At 36.3% G+C, this 27,993-nt stretch overlaps 1 protein-coding gene across 5 annotated transcripts in view; it reads left to right on the top strand.

Moving 5' to 3' along the window:
• The window catches only part of LOC127440458 (pre-mRNA-splicing factor ATP-dependent RNA helicase PRP16-like), a 66,045-nt gene that overhangs the window by 32,719 nt on the left and 5,333 nt on the right, over nt 1–27,993 (top strand). Inside the window, exons 28-29 of one of the 5 annotated variants that reach the window (XR_007897483.1) lie at nt 508–736; nt 2,818–4,316. The exons of 3 other annotated variants lie outside the window; for them this stretch is intronic. Coding sequence is in view for 1 of the 2 variants with exons in the window: in XM_051699671.1 (XP_051555631.1) it covers nt 2,818–2,899 (82 nt within the window). In the remaining variant the exon portion in view is untranslated. Of the gene's footprint in view, nt 1–507; nt 737–2,817; nt 4,317–27,993 lie in introns of those variants that run through there. One more of the 5 variants, XM_051699671.1, reaches the window with a different exon arrangement.

Below are 27,993 nucleotides of genomic sequence, written 5' to 3'. Positions count from 1 at the left end.
TTGATGTGCTACTGGAAGCCATAGATGTCTTGTCGGGCACTTCTCACGCACCTTACATTCTAGCTGACCTCACAAAAGCTCAATGGGTTTAAGATCCATAACACTCTTTTCCAATTTTCTGTTGTCCACCATCACTATTTGAAAAAAGTAATTTTTAATCAAATCTAGACAGGCCCCATTTCCAGAAGCCATCACTCCAACACCTTATCCTTGAGTAATCATGCTAAATTGCTCATCTGGTACTAGAAAATCACTTGCCATTATATCAAACACAGTTGAAAGCTATTTGGTTCATTAAATGAAGCTTAACATTGTGTTTGTTTTTGAGTTGCCACAGTATGCAATAGACTGGTATGTCTTAAGGTCAATATTAGGTCAACAATGGCAAAAAAGAAACAGCTTTCTCTAGAAACTCATCAGTCAATCATTGTTTTGAGGAATGAAGGCTATACAATGCTTGAAATTGCCAAAAAAACTGAAGATTTCATACAAAGTTGTACACTACAGTCTTCGAAGACAGACAGCTGGCTCTATCGAGGACAGAAAGAGATGTGGAAGGCCCAGATGAACAACTAAACAAGAGGATAAGTACATCAGAGTCTCTAGTTTGAGAAATAGACGCCTCACATGTCCTCAGTTGACAGCTTCATTGAATTCTACTCAACACCAGTTTCATGTACAACAGTAAAGAGAAGACTCAGGGGTCCAGGCCTTATTGGAAGAATTGCAGTAGTAGGTGAAGTAGTTTAAGAATTTCTTTTTTTTTAATTGTAATTTCTCACGTTATTTATGTCCTGACTATACATTGTGATCAGTTGAATGGCACTTTCTTGAATAGTAGTACCAATTTCTTTCCATTAGAGCAAAAATCTGTATATAATTCCAAACTTTTGGCCGCCTGTGTGTGTGTGTGTATATATATACACAGTTGAAGTCAGAAGTTTACATACACTTAGGTTGAAGTCATTAAAACTCATTTTTTAACCACTCAGCAGATTCAATATTAGCAAACTATAGTTTTGGCAAGTCGTTTAGGACATCTACTTTGTACATGACATGAGTAATTTTTCCAACAATAGTTTAACTTTTAATTGACTATATCACAATTCCAGTGGATCAGAAGTTTACATACAGTAAGTTAACTGTGCCTTTAAGCAGCTTGGAAAATTCCAGAAAATGATATCAAGCCTTTAGACAATTAGCTTCTGATAGGTGCACTGAATTGGAGGTGTACCTGTGGATGTATTTTAAGGCCTACCATCAAACTCAGTGCCTCTTTGCTTGACATCATGGGAAAATCAAAAGAAATCAGCCAAGACCTCAGAAGAAAAATTGTGGACCTCCACAAGACTGGTTCATCCTTGGGAGATATTTCCAAATGCCTGAAGGTACCACGTTCATCTGTACAAACAATAGTATGCAAGTATAAACAAGATGGGACCACGTAGCCATCATACCCCTCAGGAAGGAGATGCATTCTGTCTCCTAGAGATGAACGTAATTTGGGCGAAAAGTGCAGATCAATCCCAGAAAAACAGCAAAGGACCTTGTAAAGATGCTGGAGGAAACCGGTAGACAAGTATCTATATCTACAGTAAAACGAGTCCTATATCGACATAACCTGAAAGGCTGCTCAGCAAAGAAGAAGCCACTGCTCCAGAACTGCCATAAAAAAGCCAGACTACAGTTTGCAAGCACACATGGGAACAAAGATCTTACTTTTTGGAGAAATGTCCTCTGGTCTGATGAAACAAAAATTGAACTTTTTGTCCATAATGACCATCGTTATGTTAGGAGGAAAAAGGGTGAGGCTTGCAAGCCGAAGAACACCATCCCAACCGTGAAGCATGGGGGTGGCAGCATCATGTTGTGGGGGTGCTTTGCTGCAGGAGGGACTGGTGCACTTCATAAAATAGATGGCATCATGAGGAAGGAAAATTATGTGGATATATTGTAGCAACACCTCAAGACATCAGCCAGGAAGTTAAAGCTTCTTGCAAATGGGTCTTCCAAATGGGCAATGACCCCAAGCATACCTCCAAATTTGTGGCAAAATGGCTTAAGGAAAACAAAGTCAAAGTATTGGAGTGGCCATCACAAAGCCCTGATCTCAATCTGATAGAAAATTTGTGGGCAGAACTGAAAAAGCGTGTGTGAGCAAGAAGGCCTACAAACCTGACTCAGTTACACCAGTTCTGTCTGGAGGAATGGGCCAAAATTCCAGCAACTTATTGTAAGAAGCTTGTGGAAGGCTACCCAAAATGTTTGACCCAAGTTAAACAATTTAAAGCTAATGCTACCAAATACTAACAAAGTGTATGTAAACTTCTGACCTACTGGGAATGTAATGAAAGAAATAAAAGCTGAAATAAATCCTTCACTCTACTATTATTCTGACATTTCACATTCTTAAAATAAAGTAGTGATCCTAACTGACATAAGACAGGGAATGTTTTCTATGATTAAATGTCAGGAATTGTGAAAAGCTGAGTTTAAATATATTTGGCTAAGGTGTATGTAAATTTCTTACATATATATATAATATACTGTATATATACACACACACACACAGTATATACAGTGCATCTTATATATAAATAATCTGGGATGTTGGCTATATTTTTACTATAGTGAATATTTCTCAGAGTAGGTATAAGTCAATTTCTACATAGGCAACTACTTTTAAATATAGCCTCGAAAAAAAGGTATACAACATTTTCACAGTTTTTTACCAGGGGAAAAAAAGGGGTCATTGAAAAGTTGTAGAATTTCTTTGCTCAACCTCTTAAATAACATCTTATGATAATTTCCAAACAGGTCAACGAAGATTTTCACTCCAGGAAGGAGAGAGGACACACCCATGACACCAAAGCGAACACCTGCACAATTTGGCTTGTAGTGCTTAGTATCAACGATTTCAAAAACATAATATTGCAAATATGCCATCATGCTCAAAGTTATTTGGAAATGGTATAATTGCTACCATAAATTTGATTTATTTAAAAATGATTATCACAATGCTTGTCACATGCAGTTCCCTGGGTTGACCAGCAGTAGGAGCAATTGTATAAGGAGAAAATGCTCATCCCTTCAGACAAAGTGATTTGTGTCTCTCTTGAAATGTCTGGACTGACAAAAAAAAAAAAAAAGGTGGATGCAATGATACAAAAGCAAACACCTGTGTCATTCTTAGATTTGAACATACTTGCCCAAAATAATTGACTGATTTTCTCTCTCTCACACACACACACACACACAAAAATAGCTTTATAATTTTTTATTAGAATAAAAGCGTTTTTTTTGTGTTTTTTTTCATTGGATTCTGTGTTTGTGTAAACAAGAGCGGCAGCATTTATTCATGGACTGCTGAAATATTCACTTGATCATTGAATTATAATTCAAATTCAGTTGTCTTTCGGCTTGTGAAATGTGGATGTTGTGCTGTTCTTTCATAGAACACAGAGCAGCCATGAATATTAACTTCCTGTACTTTGATAGGTCAATCCGCTGTGGATGTACCATGTCTTTGTTATTTTGACAAGAACATTGCTGGAATCAACACTGACCAGGGAGGGGTCATATTTTGCACAGGCTTTTATGCAATTGGGCTGTAAGTCATTGAATGCATGTACTGTGCGCAGACAGCGATGACATGCCTACTGCTGTGAATTCCCCTAAAAAATAAAATACAGAATAATTAGCCACTTTCCACAGAGGGTCATTCTACTTTTTTTTTTTTTTTTCTGATCGTCATAGCTCATCTGCTCTGTTTCTGTTTGTGAGCTTTGACTGGGGTCCAGTGAACTGATATAGTTTTCATTTTTGATGTGTACAATATATCTGTATATTGTTTATTGTCTGATCTGTAGTGTTTGTCTGATATGCAGTAGTAGAAACCTGTTTTGACAACTTTTTGGTTACTTCAGCTTTTGGAAAGACTGAACATGGGAATAACCATATTTTTAAAGTGTGAAAAGTTCACTTTATGTGTGATTTGTTTTATATTGAACAGTCTTTGCTTTGTTACTTTTACTTGTAAAGTGGTAAATGGAGCACGTCCAGATCATAAGTTCCCATACTAATCTCTGATATAACACTCTGCAGAGACCCCTTAGCTCAGCATCCTTAGGTTTAATGATGGCTTTTGAGTTCATGTTTAAATTCATATGTTTACATTTTGATTTGCAGAACAAATTGCAATAATTTGGAAATACTATTAGTTGACACACTGTATGTACAGTATAGGGTGCTATAAAGTTGGGTGGGGTTTTACCAGATACACAGAAAACACTATATAAAAATTATTTGCAACACAATAGAGTCAGAGTCTAAGTTATTTGTTACATAAAGCTAAATACTCAATGTGAAAAAGTGAACAAATCAGTCAGCATACTGATAACTGCTGTCATAAACTGACCAGGGTAATTCTCAAATATGTTCACTCGCCGACTAACAAAATAATGACATTTTCAGTTCAGTTGAGTTTTTGCCCTTAAAAGTTGAGGGTAAATTATTTATTTTTTTTTACAACTTGACTGTTGTTCTTTATTTCATTATTTAATTTTGTTTAACAAATTAAACAAGTGTTGTAACACCAGTGACAATAACACCAGTAACAAATTATTTTTAAAGATGTGTTTTCTAAGATGGTGTCAATAGCATCACAAAACATACACCACTGATCAGACTAAAATCAATAAATTATGCCATTAAAGAGTGTTGTTCCCCCCCCAATAAAAATCTTTCACGTGAACATTAAACAATGTAAAACCAACGACATTTGAATGAACCATGTAAAAACAATTACACTTCAAATGTAAATGAGTCTTTTTTAACATGGTGGGAAAATCACTATACGCACATTTGAGCAGCTTTTTTTTTCCCTTCTGACCTTTGACCTGAGAAGTTCTTTTCCACCGCTTTTTATATATATATATATATATATATATATATTCAGAATATTTTAACATTGATAACATCAATGACATGAAATCAAGGGACAAACATTCTTTTTTAAATTATTAAAATTACTAATTACTTTATTTGTTGTGCTTTTTTATACACTTGTAAGGCTTTCAACTAACACTTGATCTAAGAAAGCAAAATGAGTAAAAAATAAGCAAATAAATAACAGTAAATATCATAGAAGTGGTGTACCAGATGAAAGGGACAAGGGTTTTTTTAGGCAATTGACAAATTCAAATATATTTTCAAAAAATGTGTAAAACGATATAGATTTAAACCATTTTACATATGATTTAATAAAAGGTTTGGTTATAGAAACATGCCTTTTAAATGGGGTTTCTATATTAATATTGACAGACTACTCATACAATTGTTACAGCCTTGTCTAGGTTCAGAATGTGCTCAGATTTGGAATAATGAAGAACAATCTCAAATATTAATGACACATTTTTATGATAAACATCATTTGAGTTCACTTTGATCTCCAAACTGAGGCTGGGGCATAAAGGCCTCAATATACTTCCGTAGAAGTTCTTATCCTTTCTTCGTTCACAGCCGAGCAATGGTATACTGTTTCCGAACATTCAGACACCCGCCACAGTGATGTGGGAGGCATTTATAAGTACATTTAGATATGAGGACGCTACATGTAAAACCTTAAATATGTGTTATCAATGACTTTATGCCTCATTCTGAGTAGAATTCACATGAAGTCAGTAAAAGAAGCTGTTTTAACCACTCAATGATTAAAGTAATATATATGCAGTAGAATTTTTTTTATTCGTCTTGTTTACATTTTGAATGAATGACACTAATGCGCTAATATGCGCTTATTACACTCTGTTATTGTTATTTATTAGAACACTGATACCATTGCAAAGATGAGTGTATAAAAGTGTTAATGTGCAGAACAAAGATAAAACGATGATAAAGGCAAATTTTACTTTAGACAGATCTAATGGCTTTCGCTGCACATGGGACGCGTGGTGAGTTGTGCGTGGATGCCGCTGAGAATAGCGTGAAGCCTCCGTACACACTCTGTCCCCGCGGTAATGCGCTCAACAAGCCACGTGATAAAATGCGCAGATTGACGGTCTCAGATGAGGAGGCAACAGATTCGTCCTCTGCCACCCGGATTGAGGCGAGTCACTACGCCACCACGAGGACCTAGAGCGCATTGGGAATTCCAAATTGGGGAGGGAAAAAAGTAAAGCCACAAACATTATATATGTTAACATGATTTTAGTGTGATCAAATTGTTTACTAACCTTTTCTGTGTGAAGCTCCAAGTAACTAATTTTACAACTTTGTTGCCATGACACTGTAACCCTGTAAACCCTACACAACCCCAAAATGACCGTAAAAAAAACATCAATTTAAACAACTTTATTGTTCAAATAATACACAAGTTTTAACTGAAGAGTTAATGTAAGTGCTTTTATAAAATTATAAGCTTCACATTTCTGCCTTTAAAACCACCGCAAATTGGCCCCATTCGCTTCCATTGTAAGTGATTCACTGTAAGCTCAAATATTTTTTCTCAAGAAAAGGAGGGACGAGTCTAAATTTGTTTTTGTGGAAATCAAAATTATGCCATAATTGCTGTCGATTGAGCTTAACTTGTATCGAACACGGAATTTTCCTTTATGCACATTACTTGGGTTACAAATACCTTTACACGTTTAAAACATGCATTATGTTTATATGACAGCTGAAGGGCCCCCTTACAAGTCACTGTAAGGGAGAAATGAGTGTTAGTGAGTATATGACTTGAACAAAGAGGAAATATGAAAAAAAAAAAAAAAAAATTCTGTAAAAAGTGTTTTAGAATTAAAAGTAAAAAATAATTAGCAGTGTGATTATTTCCCCATGAAGTAGTCAGTAACCTGATTAAAATTTTAAAGAAGTAATTATTTATTTGTAGTGTAATACTTTTTTTTTTTTTGAGTAAACACTGATCATGAGTCAAAGATCCAACAAGTTTAGCCAAGTTGTCCGACCCTATATTTACTCAGTACTTACTCTGGTCAAAAAGAAACCTGGAGGGGTTTTGTCTGATCTGAATCCACCATCTGATAAATAAGGTTCTGGAGGGAGGAGCTATTACAATTTCAAGATGTCATCTTTTAATGGAGCCAACATCATTTTAGATGCCATGCATTAATTTCACAATAGTTCATGTTTTTTTTTGTTGTTGTTGTGCCTTTGATTCCATCTCTGGCAGAATTTTGGAAACAACACCTGAAAGATAAATTCTGTATCACTTATAGTACTGATCAAAAGAGTATGAGCTCACACAGACACAAACATACCACAATTGAATTATTCACAACAGCCAGAGGACATTTAATCAGATTTCCATCAGGCAGAGAGGTGAGCTAATACTCTCTGATTAGAATTATGATAGACGACACTGCATGACAAAATGTCTTTTTTTTTCTTTTTTTTTTTTTTTTGCTTCTAGCTGAGTATTTGTTTTCATTTTGAAAGGCACTACCATGAACATGAGGCTATGAAGAAGCCATAAAATAGCATACGTTGTTTTGTTTTTTTTTAAATACAATTAAAATCTGAAGCCTATACTGTTTTTGAAAGCATTTAGTGAGTTGAAACTCTATAAATAGACTGTAAAAAAAATAAAATAAATAAATATTTTATATATATACTTGTGTATATATATATATATATATATATATATATATATATATATATATATATATATATACAAGTTTTAAACAAGACATTGTTGAGAATCTAATTTTAAAATAAATATACATGTATAACATAAAAAAAATTTTTTAAAAAAAATCTGTCATCATTTACTAATCTTCATTTTGTCCAAACCTGTATCGCTTCTGTTGAACACAAAATATTAGGCTGAATGTAAACCTCAGTCACCATTCACTTTCTTTGCATAATTTTTCCATACAATGTCTAACATTTCCCTTTGTGAAATTACTTCCCTGTAGAAAGCAAGTCATCTGGGTTTTGAACAACATAAGTGTGAGTAAATGATGACAACGTTTTCATTTTTGGATGAACTGTCCCTTTAATTCTAGATCTATTCTCTGAAAACAATATTAAGCAATTTTGCTTCCCAATGTAAAATTGACCTTGTTTGAAGGATGTTTAGATAAAAAATACTGAATACTGATGATTTTTTGCAGTGTGAACTCTTCCCTCTCATAATGGTCTTTGGCGGAAGCCCCCCTCACCCACTTTAATGAGGCGAATCTCTGATATTGCCTGACATTTTCAAATCCTCTTCCTGAATGGCAGTGACAGCAGTCATTTTTACAAGAGATTTCTGCTGAAGGTCTTTGTGATTATGAAGGGAATTATAATGGCCTTGGTGTCACTGTGAATGGGAGCCACTGGCTTAAGGGTAAAACCTCACCTCACAGATTGGCTCTGGGATCCCGAGATGCTTTGAATCTTAAGGCCTGTTCATTTTACAGTGGGACTTAGAACAGATGCCCTCCACTCCTCTCCTCTCCGAGATTTAGGGTGACTAAAGCGGGAGGGATCATGTCATGTATTTGTCAGTGCCAACAAAGAGAAAGGCAATAAAGAGTGATCCTCCATCTCACTTTAACTTTCCATAGAAGCTGACAAGGTGTCATTACAAATTCTTGAATACAAAATAAAAGCAAAAAAATAAATAAAAATAATAATAATAATAAAAAACACCCTCACTTAATTCACTTTAAATTGTGATTTTAACAGCCAAGTGATGCACACGACTGTTTTATGTCAAGTCTAATAATACTAAGTTTGTTGCTTGCTTTAGTGTTTGAAATAAAAATTACTCTAGGACCAATAATACTAAAAGGAGGTAACTGGTCAGCCATGCCCGAAAATAAGCAGGTCTGTTCTGATATGGTAAGCTGTTAATACAGCAGGGAAAAACAATGGTAACTACAAATAATGAAATGCAAAGGTAACACTTTACAATAAGGTTCTATTTGTTAACATGAGTAAATGCATTAGGTATCATGAACTAACAATGGACAACCATTTTTACAGCATTTACTAATCTTGGTTAATGTTAATTTCTTCAAAATACTTTTGTTCATTACCTAATGCTAACGCATACTTTTACATTTTTAACATTTAATGTTAACATTTCTTAGTACATGTGTAAATTAACATTAACCAAAATTAAAAGTGCACTCAGTAACTTTTGTCTTTGTGTCATCTTGGACTTACACTGACACCTAGCGGCTTGGATGCAGCATCATTTAAAATTAATAGTTTTCAGTTTATGATGCCATTGTAGAAATGTAATATTCACAGTCAGCCATGATTCATTTAATCAATGAGTGAAAGTGTCAGATAACAAGACGGTTACTGAGATTAGGCGAGTAGTATTCAGCTGGTCATGTGATTCTAACATGGCAGCCCCCATGTGCGGACCCTCTAAAACAGCTTTTATAAGGTTACTGATATGACTGGAGTCTTCATTTTAATGTGAGTGGTCATGATTGCCTACATATACTGCAAAACTACAATGTCTTTAGGAGATCAACTTTTTTAATGAAGAAAGAATTACTGAGTGCACCTTTAATAAATGCTGTAAAAGTTCATTGTTAGTTCACGTTAACTACTGCCAGTACTTGCATTAGTAACACTTTACAGTAAGGTTGTGCTTGTTAACATCTGTTAACCATATAACCATGCACAGTTAGGGGGCATTCAGGCCGAACATGTTCTTGCATTAAAAAGCTAGAATGGAATAGAATGGTGCATTTAATGGAACAGAATAGAGGTGTCTCGAGAAGCGTAAGTTTTTCCACGTATGTAAAAGATGTCCATCTAACACGTTTATATTGACAAAAAAAAAAAAACGCAGATGGATGCCAAACGTTTTTGGTGTGAACGACCCCTTAAGATAGCAAACTAAATAGGCTAATCAACGTAAAAAAAAAAAAAAAAAAAAAAAAAATCCTTCCTGTATCTTTTGTTGTTAATGTCAAAGACAAAGTCTGACTACACTATTTTGGCATACATTCCTCATTTGGAAGAAGCAAGCCAAACTGGGTAGGTGCCAACATGGACAGGTTGCCTGACATACCCTCATCATCAAAAAACATGAATAAGGAAATTTTTGTTTACTTATATACAATGAACAATTTTTGTACTGTGTTGGGACACAATTTGATGTCCAATGTAAAATCAAATCTTATTTGTGCATGCGCGTATTAAAACGCACGAAGTGACACCAAACATCGGTTCTCACGTGTAACATAAGTGAACGCGATGCTACAAGCTTGAATATGCAAAAATGTTAATGAGATTTGACTCTTGCAAATAGACTCGATTTATGAAGCCTAAATTTATCTCAACAAACTTAAATAATAACTGATGATTCTTCTATAATGCTGCATGCAATGCATCATTGCCTTTTTTGGAACAACAATTAAATTAATCATTTAATGGATGAGCATTAAAATGAGACGTGCAAAGAACAACAGTGCTACACAAATGCATATGCCCCAAGTATTACTTACGTTATTGTGCGTTGCTGTTCACAACCCTTTCTCATTATTTACTGCATAATCACACGCTTGTTTTGCATGTGATTACAGTTATAGCTTCAGGGCACAACCAATGCTTGTGGTAGTCTGTTACACTAGAATTGGCCTTAAACACAGAGCTCGGGGAAATTCAGGGCATTAATAACAATTATTGACCTTTTTTAGTTTCTACAGACACCAAGTGTTGCTTATTGACTGTTGCACTAGATAGAATGTTGTCTATTGATTTTGGTGGAACAGAAAGAGGTGGCCCGCTCATCCCGTATGGGGAGAATTAAGCCCTGCTTGTCACTTAAGACACTTTGGATTCAACTCCTATTGACTCGGAACACTTCAAACAAGCCCTCTTACTTGCTGACAAAAACTCTTAGCATACTGAATACTCTAAATATGTGAGGGCAACAAGCAATAACACAACACAAGGAAGATGTGCAATTTTGAATGAATACTTAAAGGCATCACAACTTAGAGTAGAAAGTCAAAGCACAATGTGTTTGACATTTTTACTGCTAATGTAATATCGCAAGCCCTTCACATTTAATCACGTGCGTATAGATATCAACAGTTGAATTTTAATTAGTTAAAATTCTAATTTTTGAGACCAGCAATGGAATTACTAGTAGTGAAAATGCTAATTCTTGATCTCAGTAATTATATTTGCACTAGTAAAACCAGGGCAGTTTCTAGCAATAAGCCACCAGGGGGACCCGCAAAGGTTTTAAAAATGTTTTTATTTTTAAATATACCAAAATCTGCGAGTAAGCCTCAGGCAGTTGTTATGGCTCAATTAGACAGTTATAGGGGGCCCCCTTGTGGCCCGAGAGGGAAGGGAGAAATTCTGTTGGAAGTAGTCCAAGTAGGATTTCGCTTAGGGCCCCCATATGCTCAGAAACAGCCCTGAGTACAAACATTAATACTTGACATCAAAAATTATGTCATTACTCATGCAAATACCCATTCTTGATATCAAAAATGGAATTTCAACTACAACAAAACACTGACATCTGTAACTGCATTTTCATAAGCAGAATTTTACAAGCTCCTGTTTAAAACTGAAGTGGGTAATGTCTGCGACACTAGCTCCACTGAATGGAATTCCAAAAATGGCTTTCTGAACCCGCCCCCAAGTTACGTATTTGTATTTGAGTCAGTGTTGTAGTGTAAGATCTAGACGGGTTTCTCAAAACAAACAGTGGAATTTTCATAGTGCCACAGAGACAGCGTTTACCTACAAATGGCTTACTTATGGTTGTCTCTGCATATTAAGCTGTGAGAGAAGAAAGTATTTCAACACCGAAAAAGTTACACACTTCAGTTTTAAAATGCAATTATAGATAGCTATCTATAATTAATTTCTTACTCGTTGAAATTCCAATTTCAGATATCAGAAATGTACTACTTAGTAAAAAGGCTAATTTCTTTATATCAATAATTACATTGTTACTAGGGCAAACGTTCATTCCTGATATCTACAGTTGAATTACAACTAGTAAAAATGCTAATTTTTGATAACTGTAATTTGGTTTTCATTAGTGGCAATGTAAATTTCAGACATCTGTAATGTGTTTGAAACTAGTAAAAAAGCCTTTAAATATATATTTATTATCTCTCCAATTTATTAATATCTGAAATCCATTTCCAGATATCTGAAATACCAAATCTAACATGCTGAAGTACATTTAAAGATATATATAAAAAACAGCATTTTCATGAGTAGTAATTCAATTGTTGATATCAGGAATGGACATGTGCACTAGTAATTATTGATTTTTAGTTTTTACTAGTAAGAAGTGCATAGCTGATATGTGAAACTGGAATTTTAACTAGTAAGAAACTAATTATAATTCAGTTATGACAACTCTCGGAAAGGTTAAGCATGTCGATGTGGTTTTGACATATTGACAGGATATTGGCAGTGGTGGACTAGATCTGCTACGCTGCTGCTGTAGAGCAAGTATGGAGACTTGCTACTGCTAGAAAATACACATACATACTGAGTTAAGCATGTGGACATGCTGCTGCACAATTAGACAAAATGCAAAACATCCTGCATCAAGCATGTATGACATGCTGCTGCACAAATAGACATTACAAACAATCCCCATGTAGCAGATCTAGACAGGTGAAGCTGGGGTGGAGGTGGGTTTCAGAGAAAAAACTCTAGCAGCACGCTTCAGTGAAACTGGCTTCTCTGCAAAACTGAGCAAATATAATTTTACAAAAAGAGAGAGATGCAAGATGATTGGTTGCCAGATTACATGTCAAAGGAACATTCAATTTACACCATGTGAGCAGACTGGCTTACCACGTCACATGTGAGTGAGCTGATTGACTAACACATAACAAGCTCAAAGAACCAATGTGTTTCGTGGTTAATCTTTGGTCATATATCTGTAAATGTGTTTTGAATGGGAGTGAATTACATCATTGTGAAATTCTATTAGTAAAAATGCAGTTACAGAATTAAGTTGAAATTCAATTTTTTATATCAAGAATGTGTATTTCTGCAAATTATGACATAATATTTGATAGCAAGAACTAAAATTTTTACTAGTGAAATGTAAACTACTAATATAAAAGGCCCCTAACCACATCCTCCACAGTTTTAGCAATAAATGCATTGTTAATATGCGTTATTAATAAAAAAAATTATATCCTTTCTTATATGCTAAAATGCGAATTTTCCTGACCCATGACTTATAAAAAAATAAAAAAATAAATAGCAGCATTTATATGTTAAAAATACATTTATTTACATTTTTTCTATTATTTGTCTTCTTTATCTTATGTATACATTTCGGATGGTTTATACATATTGTTTAATTTTTTTATAATTTTTATTTATTTAATTGGTTTATTTTTTTTCCTTCACCTGTACTTGTCTTTATGATTGTATTCATACATTGTTTGATCTTATTGAACATTTATATAGAAAAACCTCCACAGTTTTACCACCATTTGTGGACTTTTCAGATGTTCCCTTACCACATCCTCCACAGTATTAACACGTTTTAGCACAATGTGTGGACTTTTCAGATGGTCCCTTAACCACCATAGGCAAATTTTCCAATTTATAGTAATGTTAAATTGCGGATCTGGAACTATTTCACAGTGATGCCATCTGACCAGCTTAAATACGGGACAAATCGCATCCCGTATTGATTCAATATGGGACGCATCATTTTATCTTTAAATACGGGACGATCCCGTATTTTGCAGGACGGGTGGCAACCCTATGTTTTTGTAGCTCAGCTTCAGCCAGCATTCCCATTAATCTGACCACAATTGGCCTCTGCCTTGTTGTGCATGCTCTAAAAGAATGTGACATGTGACATGTATTTAACATTTCCTCTGCTGACTTCTTTCTTCAAATATTTGATTACGCATTGTGTCATGTATACTTGAAAAGACAAATAAAGACTGTGGCTTGTCTATGCAAAAAAACCTGCTGCAGCTCAATAATAACTGTGCATGTAAATATGCTGAAAATTGGACAATAAGCTGTGAAAACACATGATGAGGCTTTTTAGTAACCTTCTCTCCTCAGCTTTTATGGGGACTCTGTGAAATACAGCTAGATCCTGGCACAGCCACTTGCACAGGCAAGCACACACTTGAGCTGCAGTTGGTCAAGAAGTGCTTTCTTCTTCTTCATCTGGCTCTTTGACTGTTCACTGTAGAAGCAAGCAAGATGCAATGATTTAAATGACAAGAACCTGACCCTAAACAATGTAATTACTGATTTTAACTAACCACCAACAGTAACCATTAAACACTGACATTGTCCATCAAAATAACCCCATTCTGCCAAGTTACTAACAAACGTCATCTCTCATCAGACATCTCTGCATCAATTCAAATATACTGTATTTACCTTTTCCTGTTGTGCTACTGAAAGCGTATTGCGTCGGCAGCCTCAAAGACACGGGATCTGGCCCCATGGAAAACAGGTATTAATCGCACTTACATAATCGATGAGTTTGATTTGAGAAACAGATAAATATTTATGTACTTTTTTACTGTCAATCTCCATTTTTGACCAGCCCCAACCAGTAGGTGGCTAAATGTGAGAGTGAAAGTCACTTTCACACAAGAATGTGGAAGAATTTTTGCCTGAAAAAAAAAATCCTAAAGACTTACATTGAAGCAGGCACTTAAGCCATATCTAGCAACCCATGAAGACTTGAATGTGGGCTCCTTTGACTTAGCAACCATGCAGAACACCCTAGCCACCAAATAGCAACCACCCAGAACGCCCTAGCAACATGCAAAAAAAAAAAAAAAAAGAAAAGAAAAAAAACACTCAGAATCCACATCCATTATTTATATTTTCTTTAGGAATTGCAAAAATCTAGTTTTCACATGTAAACAAAGTTCTGCTTATTTTCTATACAAGTTGCAAGTATCATTTGTCTGGCTCTAGTTTCTCCCTCCTTTTCTCTTCATCTGAGTGTCTGATCACAGCTGCATACAAAATGAAAGGTCAAAGGCCATTGAAGATATCTATGGCAAGTTGTCCATGTATAATGAGCACTCTCTATCTTGAAGAGTTCATCAGGGTTTTTAGTGAAGCCTTGCGCTCTCTGTGGAAAACAAATCCAGCTTATTAACCAAATAGGTATCCTTTTTAGCAACACGTATCTTAGGCTGCATGTAAATTTCACCCTTTATTAAAAGCAAACATCTCTCGCGTCACAGTTCCTCATATTCCCTCTTTCCTCGCCTACCGTGCCGGACAGCTTAGCATATACAATGGGCTTGTTGGCGACATCAAAGGCATGGCTAATGCGAGACCTTTTGTGCTGCTTAATTCCGAAAGGATAAACAGGCTCGCGCATGCAAAATTATTCAAACACAGATAATTAGACGGTGAAACAATCAGCAATGTGAATAATAATCCACAGTGGTAGACATTTTTGAGCAAGCGAACAAGATGGATGTGGGTTCCATGGGAAACGAGCTTATCAAATAAAGTTCGGTAAATGTGCCCGGAATGAAATGACTCAATCATTTTAATGTGCGAGAGACGCCCTGAGGAGAACAAACAAGCAATCACCACATCATGCAGGGAAAGCAAATGAACCTGCCGCACAATTAGGCAGGGTCACATTCGGCGAGAGATGCGAGCACTCAATGCGTTAATGAGCTCTGTGTATGTCAGGGAAAGGTGGATGGAGAGAGAGACTTTTTAAGCCAGAATCAAGCGCCTACAACCACACCACTTATGGTGGTTCAGAGTTAGTGCTTCATTAAAAGTCAGACTGATATTAAGATAAAGAGTACAAAATGACATGCCGAAGAAGACGCACGTGGCACCGGATGAGCTGAGCTGCGGGCAATAGGCTGACAGACAGTTAGTAATAAGAGCAGTTAGCAGCAGACAAACACCCAGGTAGGCAAGTCTCACCATGTGACAGGTGAAACAGGCCCCATGGCGCAGGCTTTCAAAGCAAAGTCAAAGTTATTAAGTATTCAATCATATAAAAGGGAGAGGAAGGCGTGAAAGGTTGCGGACCAAAGCACTTTTGCTCCAGTGCATTAAGAGGCTATGCAGCCGCTCCAAGAATGCGTGAAAAGAAATAGATTGCCTCTCCAGAAGATGGCACCTTCCCTGTACCCCCTCCCTTTTTTCTCTTTAATAACTGCAATCTGCTGTGAAAATCTAATCCCAAGTACCATTTTATCTGCACCCAGATAACTTCTGCTTGAAAAAGCTTACAATATGAATATTTCATTCCCCGATGGCCAAATAAACATGGCAGGCTTTCCATCAATCACGGGATGTTGCAAGAAGTGGACGGGAAAGTAGAAATTGCTAATGAATAGCGAGGTTTGGGGGGAAAGCATGTCTTGTAAAAGTGACTCTTTTATTTGTCTTCAAATATGTATGCATTAGTAAAGAAAAAAAAAGGCAGTAGCTCAGGGCACAGTGATAGACATCTCTTCTGATGATCTTGATCAAGGCCTGCCATAAAACGACCAAATGTACCCTCCTCCACTGGTATAAAATCTGCCATCCATTTCTGATGGAGAGACTGAGGCTATTACAGTATACGTTATTTATTACAACAAATCAAGCAGTGATTCTGTTCTTGATTTACTAATAGCTGCATCTACTCATCCAAAGGCTCAAGCCCTTCTGCCCGTCCCTACGTGCCCTTACTGTCCCTCTAGGGGCACACGTAGTACATTTAAACATATAGTCCTATATCTGTGGGCCGTGTGTTAGGTAAGCTAAAGAGCTCTGGTAATGACACTTCATGAAAGCAGGGAATTCATGCATGAAGAACGAGCCCTGCATGTCATAAATAAATCACAACCCTGTGTGAGCATGCCATTTTCTCTTTTATCTGTTTATTTGTATTTACTCTTTCTTAGAGTACCGAAGGTATTTGGAGTGTCCGGGAACATTAGCTGAGCTTCACTTAGTTATCCGGTCTTAAGAAATAAGCAGTAAGCTTGTTGTTAGTCCTGACTCCTGTGGTTACGAGTACACACGGTTGTGTGCCATACATAACAGAATTTTATTTGAGGTAGCAAACAGGATGCAGAACATTTAATTCAAAATTGAATCTAAAGACGTATAACTGAAAAGCAAAGAAATTCATATAACTGCTGTAAGAGTAGCTTTTAATAATACTGTATATAAAAAAACTTTTTTGGTATGAATTACCCGTAAGCATGCATTTTTTGGTATTTTTAAAAGCATTAGATGATATTACTAATCAGTGCTTGAAGTGGCACATATAGAAAGGTATTTAATTTATAAATGAATTGATGGGAACTTTTTTGGTAAGAATTTATTAAGTTATTCAAAAATACATTATAAATGTAATTCATACAACACAAATATTGAATACACCTTTACTACGATGAACATGATTTTTATATATTTTCTAGTAAAAAATGTGATGTTTTTTAAGTGATGTGACTGTCCAGAGGCGATAATAAAACCGTAAGTCTTATTAAAAGATGAACTTCTTGAAAAAAGAAATTTTGGTATTGAGAAGTAGATTGGAATAATTTTTTATTAAACAATAATCATTGAAACAATTTTGTTTTAAAATCTTATGAATATTTGAAAAATGTTTGTCCATTAAATCAAAGTCAGGTGATGAAATCAACATGCAGGTAGCCATTTTGATGTCATGTGAAAAGAAAAAGAAAATGAAAACAGAGAGAACCCTTTAGACTGTGTGTGAAGTTTTTATTTTTTGTAATTTTTTTTTTAAATATCAGACATTTTGACATTTTTATGAAAAGGCACATTATGTTCAGGTCAAATGGAGAAACCCTAAGAAAACTAAGAATACACGCTCTTCAAGTGTGAGGAAGTGTAATCGAGCTTCAAATTATGATCGTGCCCAGGAGACTACAGATGTCAAGATTTAAAGCAAAAATAGGAGTTACATATTGGTCTGTTTTCACACAAAACTGGTCATATCGCTCCAAAAGACATGGGTCAAACCACATGAGTTTTATAGATTACCTTTATGCTACCTTTATGTCCTTTTTTAGGCCTGGAAGTGTTGAACCCCTTAGACTTGCATTGAATGGATATGTTCACATCATATCTCCATCTAAATATTTTTGTTTGCATTCCGCAGAAGAAAGTCATATGAGTTTAAGACAGCATAAGGGTAAGTAAATGATAAGAGAATGATCATTTATGGGTGAACTATTCCTTTAAACATGCAACCATGCTCCTTGCATGACTGTGCAATAAAATACTTGATGCTTTGGTGGCTCTTCAACCTGTCTTCATCAAAAACTTCGTTAGTAGCATAACCTGATAAAGTCTCTCTTTCTTTCCCCATAAATAATAATGGAATAAGATGGGATGTGGGGCAGGTTTTGGACCTTGAGAAAAAACAGGGAGGAGAATGGATTCAAACTCTCATCAGTTTGGTCAACACCAGCTGAATGACCAGCACATCCAGCTGCGGCCTCCACCATGCCAAAAGTTCCTTAAATCATCTCTAAACTTTCCAATTTCACAAGTGTGAATCACATCAGATCCTATTACAGAAGATGAGCCTTTACTTACAGAGCTGGATCACTTCACAGCGAGAGTACAGACACTCCAGAATGAGATGGATAATGGTAACACAGAACTTCACTGGTTATAAGACACCTTTTTCTCTGCATCTGATAGAAATACCTACCTAATCACAACAAAGACGGTCTCGCTGATGCTATGCATGAGAGTATGGGATAACAGAGAACAAGAGAAAATATAATGAAAGGGAGAGACAGGAGGAAATGTAATAGAAACTGGCCAGCATTGGGTCATTTAGGAAGGACATGAGGAGTAGAAGAAAAATCAGAATGGACTGGTGATTGAAAGCTAAACATGCATATAAGACCTGTATGCTAGGGATGGCACATGGCACAACCTGGGCACCACAAAGGTGACTATATTTTTAACTTCTCCTCCATCTTGCCTGCACTCGAGTCGACTCCAGTATCTCACACTCACCCTGCCTGGAGACAGATGATGTGAGCTACACTGTCTTCACTCTCATTGGTAGTCGCTCACGAATGTGGCTCGTCATTTGCATAAAGTTGAAATTCTCAATTTGTCTTGTCGCTTCCAACGGCGATCTCTGTCGCAAATGGCCGCAACAGCTCGTGTTGCCGGAAGTCGCTGTGCTCTCACTGAAAATGAATGGGATGGTGTCGTGGTCTCGCGCGATGTTGCTGGTGGTGTGAATGGGGCTTTTCGCTTACATTTCCGGAACCAAGAAGGCTAAAAATAGTGGCCAGTCACCATTGCGCTCGATTGTGGATTGTAATGTATGGAGTATGTGTAGAGGCTGTGCAGCAGCATCTATATATGCTGTGTGCTAAGGTATATTTAGAGGCTGTGCTAGAATATGTTTAAAAGCTTTGCTTGAGTATGTTTGGAAGCTGTGTTCTGGAGCTTTACCTTCAGTCTCTCTGCTTCCATTCTCTTCATATCCATCTCAGCTTTCAGCTTCCTGATTTCCCCCTGTAGACTCTTTACATTCTCCTGAAGGTGACTGAGTGCAGACAAGACAAACGTTTCAGTCTAATTCCATTTCACACACATGCACGCTCACTCTACATTTGAATGCGCATGACCAGCTACTTGGACCTAAAATCCATGTTTGTACACACTCCAAGCTGAGAGGTGCGGAAACAGCTTTGGACAGGGAGAGCAGGGCTTACTCTCAGCTGTCAGGTAGATGATCGTCCTGCTCTGGTCTTTGATCTTGAGTGCCAGTTTCTCATTAGTGTGCCTGGAGAGGAGCAGAGGCAGAGATAATGGGCAGCAGCGAGGAAGTTGTGAGCTGCTGTCACAATGAACCACGATGCTGAATGATAATGATACGACCATTATGACAGTGCCCCTGTCTGGATGCAGAAATTCATATACACTCAAGACACTTTCTGTACTTCTAATATTTATATGCTGGTTCAAAAAGGGTCAATGCACTGTAACATGAGATACCATCTGCTAGATGTAATGCAATAAAAGACAAACTTGATGTTATGTAAATTATAATGTATAGTCAGTCTGGGTTTGGGTCAGTTTTTCAAGTAGGACTTCGGGTTCGTGTCGGGTTTGTAATTAATGAAAACATAAACAGGCTTACCGAACTTGTTTCGCGCACGCGCTCTCACTCACAGATTCGCACAAACGGACGAGTTAGGGGCCGTTCACACAGAATGTGTTTTTGCGCACATCTGTTTTCCCATTGCTTAAACACATGCTGGACGAATGTCTTTGACATTTGCACCACATCTCGCTTTTTCTTCAGCATCTCGCGCAGGACCGGCATATTTTAAGCACCATGTCAAGTTAAAAAGAACTTCAAAAACTCATGTTGAGACACCTGCACTCTGTTTCATTCTTTGCGCTGCTTCTAGATTGTTTTCAGCACAGTTGTCACAAAGATTCAACAATCTGAACAAGTTCAGGCTGTATAGAGGGGACTGTTGCATTGTTTAATTTTATTCCAGATTGTTCTGCACCAAGTGAAGTTTCAGCAAATAAATGGTACTTTTTCCCCCCTTCTGCTCTCCTGTACTAAGGGGCTGCTGTGCCTTGTTAAAACTGTGTTTGTTTACCATTTCAGTACTGTTACAAATGTTGCCTATATGCTTACATAAAATATAGCCTATTGCAACAGTACTTGCTAGGAGAAGAAATTAGATAGTAAGCAATTTCGGGTTCGGGTCGGGTTTAAAATCTGACGGTATCATTCGGGCCAGGTAGGGCCACATGGTCTCGGGTACGGGCCGGGTTTCATTTAAAGGCCCGTGCAGACCTCTATGGCCTTGTAATGTGTGTTTAACTTTCCACCCTTTCAAAAATATGTGTACTGTGGCAGTACCATGGCACAGTAATATACTATATACTGTATCATACTAATGAAAGAATTTACATTGTACTCCAAGGTACACCTATGAATAGCATTGGTATGGTCACGGTATTACCATAGTACTTTTAGATAATTTTTTGTTAGTGCATTATGTTGTAGTCTTACTTTTGCTCCTTCACCCATTGGTTCAGATTGGTCACAACCAGCTTACTTTCCCTGTGCAGACGAGAGCCATCACTCCATGCATCTCCTAAACACTGCCTCAAAACATTCACCTCACACACAGCTGCACTGTACTTCTGATCTACAGCATTCATCTGTGAGTACAGTCTCAACCTGCACAAAATCAGACACAAATATATAGCATAATACAGTATAAATCAATGGTGTTCAACTGATATTGCTTCAGGATCAAGTGATGACCCAACAAATTAGTAAAAAATGTTTGTATAAAAGTTAAGATAAAATGTCCTTAAACAACCTATGGTGTGCATAGGCCCAATAATATGCAAATGCATATTAAAGTGATAGATCACCCAAAAATGAAAATTCTCTCATCATTTACTCACCCTCATGCCATCCCAGATGTGTATGACTTTCTTTTTTCAGCAGAACACAAACAAACACAAACAAAGATTTTTAGAAAAATATCTCAGCTCATATCTCAAAAAGAAAGTCATTCACATCTGGGATGGCATGAGGTTGAGTAAATGATAAGAGAATTCTCATTTTTGGGTGAACTTCCCCTTTAACATGACATAGGTTGAGTAAGACAATGACTGTTTTGTAAATGCATTGATAACAGTACTCGAGGTCAAATTGTATTAGTATTAGCCATATTACCAAATTCAAAAATGAATTTGCACCAAAATACAGTAGAGATTTATATTGCCTATTTTGTTGCATTTTCTCCTCCCCTTTAAAAGCTGATAATTTGGTTTATTTTGCTATCATATCTAAACATAGTTACATGGTTAGTTGGGTTTTATCATTTGCATTTAGCATTGTTTTTCCCTGTTGTCCTCAACGCATTCAGAAAGTGGGTTGCGACCGACCAGTTGAGAACCATAAATACTGCAATAGTCTGACTGACCTGAGTTACTTTAGCCTGGTAGTTTTCTCTGAGAGAGGCCCCTCCATCTTCAGCAAGAGTAACTCCTCTTCTCTGGACTGCCACCTGTTGCTGTGCCTACTGCTGTGAGCTTCCCAGCTGGGTATGCAGCTCCGCCAGCCACACCTCACACGCTTGGGCCTGGAGGGAAAGATAGAGGGAGTATTTCAATGTTGAAATACTTCCTCCTTTGCCAGTTTAATGTGCAGAAACAACTAGCCATTTGTGGGTTGATTTCCTGTAAACACTGTAGCTTTGTGGTAGTATCAAAACATCAAAATCAACTCAACTGACTCAACCAAAGGCGTGCGTGAGTTTGGGGCAGGACTAACTGTATAGCAGGGAATTTGCTTGTTTCCCCGAACAATGGTGATTTTTTTGCAACTCTGTATGGTTGTTTGGGTCTCAATATAGTCTATATGCTTTATAATGGTGTAAAATGTATAATAAGTAGGGCAGTTGATTTAATGTGATTTAATTCAGTGTGATTAATATATTAAAAACAATTATTCATGTCCCCAGACCATAAAATAGAATATTCCTATTAGAGCAATTCAAGCTTGAAACTCCAGCTGGATAGGCAACGCACAGCTGTACAGAAAACAAACCACACTCAGGCTTGCTTGACACTAGCCACAGCACAAGATGAGAACATGTTCTTGCATTCGAACACAGCTGGATGGAGCACAATTCCAAATGCAGGGATCTTGAGACGTGTTTTTCTAAGTTTCAATCTATGACAAACTTAACAAAATGACCTAAAAACGCTTGACAGCCCTAATAAAAGGGAGAGTATCATTATCACTATTGCTCATACTTCTTTAAAACCACTAACTCTAAGTATTGCATTTTGGTTCTTAACTTGACCTGCTCTGTTTGTGCTGTGAACATGAATGATGTCAAATCATATGGCTTGTTGATGAGAAGTGTGCTATTACATTTCTAAGTGATCAGACTGATGAGTTTCACCTGTAGAGCGATAAAACGGGAGAAAAAAAGTCTCGTAGCCTTACATGAAATGAGGCACCTGAGACATATTAAGGTGTCACAAGTGGTGCCGAAAATACACACTTCACCTTTAAAGATTTTGAATGTCTCAATATAGTATTATTTGGTTTATAGCGATGTATAAAGCATAACATTTTGATAATATTGCTTTCCAGGCAGAGGATATAAGGTTTGTCTTCATCTATACCTGCATTACAATCTATATACATTAACTGACTACTATTACACTCGTATGATGTGGCAATTCCAGCTCATACTAAATTTCTCATTACTCTTAGCATTTTTTTTTTTCTTTGCTAGCAACGCTGTCAGTGTACAATATAGAGGAGTCTGACCTTTACCCAGAGAGTGCACACTGCAGTGGAGAGCCAATAAAATAGGAAAGACAATTAAAATGCTACATGTGTGTATGTGTGTGTGTGTGTGTGTGTGTGTGTGTGTGTTAGAGGTCGACCGATAGTAGATTTTACGATACTGATAACTAAGTTGGGCAGCACCTGCCGATAACCAATTAATCAACAGATAGTTTTTAAAATTGATACTAAATGAAAAAAATAACACTCAAAGTAACATAGTGCTGAACTTTATTACAAAAATAAACAGTACTGACTGAACCATGAAAATGTACTGCACTTTTTTAAATGAAATAAATATATAAATATTAATATATATGAAGTAATATTTGAATATTAAAGTCAGCTGATTTTGTAAATTGACGTTGTTTCCTTAGTCCACAAGAGGGCGCAATAAATACATAAACCATTCAGCACCGTTATATTATTGCATAGAACATTCCTATGCTGGCTGTTAAGAAAGAGCATTTCATTTTCAACTAATGTGCATAAAATAAATAACTAAAAAGTTTTAGTCCATATTCTAAAATGTTAAGTCAAAAGTAAAATGAAGGGGGAAACGCTACAATAGACAGTTCACATGGTTACACTTGCACTGACTCCTATTACTCCAGACTCAAGCTTCATAATAACAGCAAAACACTACATTGTTTTTTTTATTCAGTACAATTGTATGTAAAGTAGCAATATTCACAGATAGCAGTGGTATTCGGCTGAACTCGGTGGTGAAGCGGCTCAGACTATGAGCCCAGGTCAGGGGCTGTTCAGACAGACAGAATACAACAGACTGGAACTGAATGCGAGGATCTCGAGACACACATTTCCAAGTTGAACATCTTTCCTGACAAAGCATTTCAACAACTCATTGCTTAATCTGAGAAACGCTTATAAGAGAGCAAGAAACAACAGCCAAAGACCTCCATCTACTGTAAGGGGCTGTTCACACTGCACGCTTTTGCAACCATCCATTTGTTTATCTATGTAAACGTGCGCTAGACGAAAGTCTTTGTTTCCCTTTGTTTTTGTTTATTCAGCATCTCGTGCAGGAGCGCTGTTTTTTAGATTATGTGTCTAATTAAAAAGAACTTTAAAAGCATATTGAGACACCTGCTTTCTGTTAAACTGTATTTGTTGTGCTGTGTCTAGCCTTTTTTAGCACAAGAATGTGATTGATCTGAAGTCATCGTATTACACTGAGGATTCTCAGACTTGTCCGCAAACATACTGCTGTTCTCTACTAATGCAGCATCTAGTCAACAAATTATTTACTTTATAATGATATGACAAGGTGTACTGTAGTGTACTGTATTCATACCTTTGCATTGTTGATGTTTTAAATCCTCATCTGAAGTGTTCCGCTCCATGCAGTGTTGTCTCAAGTGTCAAAACAAACACCACAAGGCATCAGTGAAGTGACAGTTTTTATTTCACCTCTAGATGCCACTCTCATACTGTATAACATAAGCGGACCCTTCCCAGCTGCTCCAGCACATATACCATATACCAAAATGCAAATTAAATTTGCTGTAACATATACATATACAGTATACTAATTCTCTGTGTGTAGCACATATGTGTATAAAAAACATGACCTTGGTGTTGCTAACACCATGCTCTACCAGTTGAGCTACATAAACCTGGGTATTGGGGTATCAGACTTACCTCCTCTTGAGAGCACCTGCTCTCACTATGTACTCTCTGTAGATCTACACTCATCTGTTTGGCTCTTTCCTCCTGAGCAGCTCTCTCTGTCCACTGGATCAGGCACTGCTTCAGACGGACCTGCTCACTCCTCTGGCCTGCCATGTCTCTACTGTGCTCGGCCAGTAAAACACACATAATGGATAAACCAGAGATATTTTACTTAAGTGTGTGATGCACTGAACATTTTGTCTGTAGTAGTGGAACAGAGCTCCTTACCAGCTCCATACAATCTTTATAAGTGGCCTGTGCTGTGCTGAGCTCCAGTCTCAGCTCATTTTTTTGCTCGGCCTTGGCTGCCTCTCGTACTGAGTGCTGCCCCCTCTCCCTCTCCAGCTCAAGATCCGTCCTCAGACTGGACACTGTGGCCTGTAGAGTGATCACCTAAGGACAAGAGCAGGGACAAATGCACAATTAAAGCCTGAGTACATCATAAATACTGAAAATAACTGCCTACTGCTAGTAGTGTTGTCACGGTACCAAGATTTCAGTAGTCGGTACCGATACCAGTGAAATTTCAAGGTTCTCGATACCAATTTCAATACCACAGCAAAAATATGCTAATATTATAATGTGCTATTGAACACACCAGTTTAGTTATTTTTAATGATTTAATAATTATTTGAATAATTATAGTTTAATAATTATTATTATTTTCCAGAACTTTCCAGAACATTTTTTAAAGTTGAATTTAATTTCATCATTATAATGGTGTCTAATCAATAAATTCTTAAAACTTTTAACAAGTGAAAATATAACTTTTCAACATGTCATTGCATTTTCTTTTGCCAGACTTTTATTCTTGCTTGTCTTGCTTGTGATATTTTGATTATTATTATTATTATTATTATTATTATAACAGTGAATATTACATTTTACTATACAGTTGTAATATATTTTTATTCAATTTATATATTCAATATATGACTGTTATTTTGTGCACAACAATTTACTAATATTATAAGTGTACATAATACAATAATAAAAAAGGAATGTCATGACTTCTTTAAATGACATATTTAATATTTTTATTTATTTATTTTGTTCCTACCTAAAATGCAAGTCATTTTCGAGCATGACTTCTATGGCATGAGTGTGAAAAATGATCATGTTTTACAAATATATGACTGTTTTTTGTGCCAAAAAAAAAACTTTACTAATATTAAAAGTGAACCTCAAGGAACATAATAAAATAATAAAAAAAGACATGTCATGACCCTTTTAAATTACTCATTTAATATTTGTATTTATTTTGCTTCCCCCTAAAGTTAGTTTTTTTGTGCAAGACCCCTATGGCATGTGCAACGTTCAACAACACATTTTGATCCAACTGATTTTACGCTGCCCCATCCTGCAATAACCCTTTGAAATTCCTGCATTGTGACAGGTTCACAGAATTAAATGTGCAAAAAAATAAATAAAATAAAAAACAAAATAAAAACCTGCCAAGGTGAGACTAAAATAATCAGAGATCTTGTTTAAAATAAACTTGAGCAACACACAAATACAGTAAGCCACTCTTTTCTAATGTTGAAGGAAGGATATGCAGAGCAGCAAGTGCTACACACAGCCAGGAACCACATAAGGTTTGGTGGACTTTTCCAACACGACAAATACATTAATCTGAATGGCAATGGTTTGTGGCAAGGACATAGAGGAAAAATGCAAGGGTACACAAAAGTGAAGCTCCATCATGAGACCAGAAGTTGCAAAATTCAAACTTTTTGCTGAAACGCACTATGACGCAGGAATCCAATTTTAGAATTTTTCAATGAGAATTTTAAATCTCTAGTGTGAAAGTGGCCTTATTGTTAGTTCTTCTGGTGTTTAAAAAATAGAAGAATCTATCCTACCTCCTCAATACTTTACAGTGAATGGGCTGGCCAAGTTTATGAATAACAAATAGGCATTGTTTAAGTGTAAATATGGACTGCATGTGTTCGGGTTTCTTTCTGAAATCAGAAATCTAGTGATTTTGGAACAAGCTGTTTTTGCAGTGTAATTTCAATAAATGGTCTATTTGGACAGGGGAGAAAGTTTTGAGTTCTGAAAGTTACCGTGTGTTTACATAGTACATCAGAGTCATATCGCAAAAGATGAAGAAAAATGTAATTGATATGACCCCTTAACAGTGACCGTGTTTACATGGACACCAGAAAGTCGTTTATTGCGAGAAAGCTGCTTAACGGAATATTCTGGGTTCAATACAAATTAAGCTCAATTCACAGCATTTGTGGTATAATTATAGTTATTACCACAAAAATTAATTTCAACTCGACACCTTTTCTTTAAAAAAGCCAAATTCAAGGTTACAGTGAGGCACTTACAATGGAAGTGAATGGGGCCAATTTTTTGAGGGTTTAAAGGCAGAAATGTGAAGCTTATTTTGTAAAAAGTAAGTAAAAGCACTTATTAATGTACTAATGTAACTCTATTATTTCAGCTGTAAAGTTGTTTAAATTGTCGGTTTGTTGACATTACATTGTCATGGCAACGAAGTTGTGAAATTGGCAATAACTCTAGACCAAGGGTGCTATCACATGCCACGAAGTAGTATTGCCAAATTTGACACTTTTTTGTTTTTGTTTTTTTGCAAGCAACATAAAATCATTACAATCATACATTTTATTATTATTAATTATAGATTATAACTGAATGGTTCAAGATTTTTTTTTCTTTTTGAGGAGATCATAAAAATTACAAAATTTTCACTGTCTGCTGTGTTTTGTTTTAAGGTGGTTTTAGGTTTAATGATTCTAATCATCACTAAACTTACTTGTTGTGAACATTTACTTCATCTAACTTACTAAACTATTTACTAACCTGTTCAAACTCTCACTGATGGGTGATGAGGTACCAGCTGCTTCCTTTTGCTGCTCATGTCTGTTTACAGAAACACTAATTACTCATATATAGTTACTATCATGGATCCTAACATGTTCACTCACTAGGTGTAATGATTCTTATCT

This window comes from Myxocyprinus asiaticus, chromosome 1, assembly GCF_019703515.2.
Source record: "Myxocyprinus asiaticus isolate MX2 ecotype Aquarium Trade chromosome 1, UBuf_Myxa_2, whole genome shotgun sequence".
Lineage (NCBI taxonomy): Eukaryota > Metazoa > Chordata > Actinopteri > Cypriniformes > Catostomidae > Myxocyprinus > Myxocyprinus asiaticus.
The sequence above is the reverse complement of the archived record's forward strand: the minus strand, read 5'-3'. Positions and strand labels throughout refer to the sequence as shown.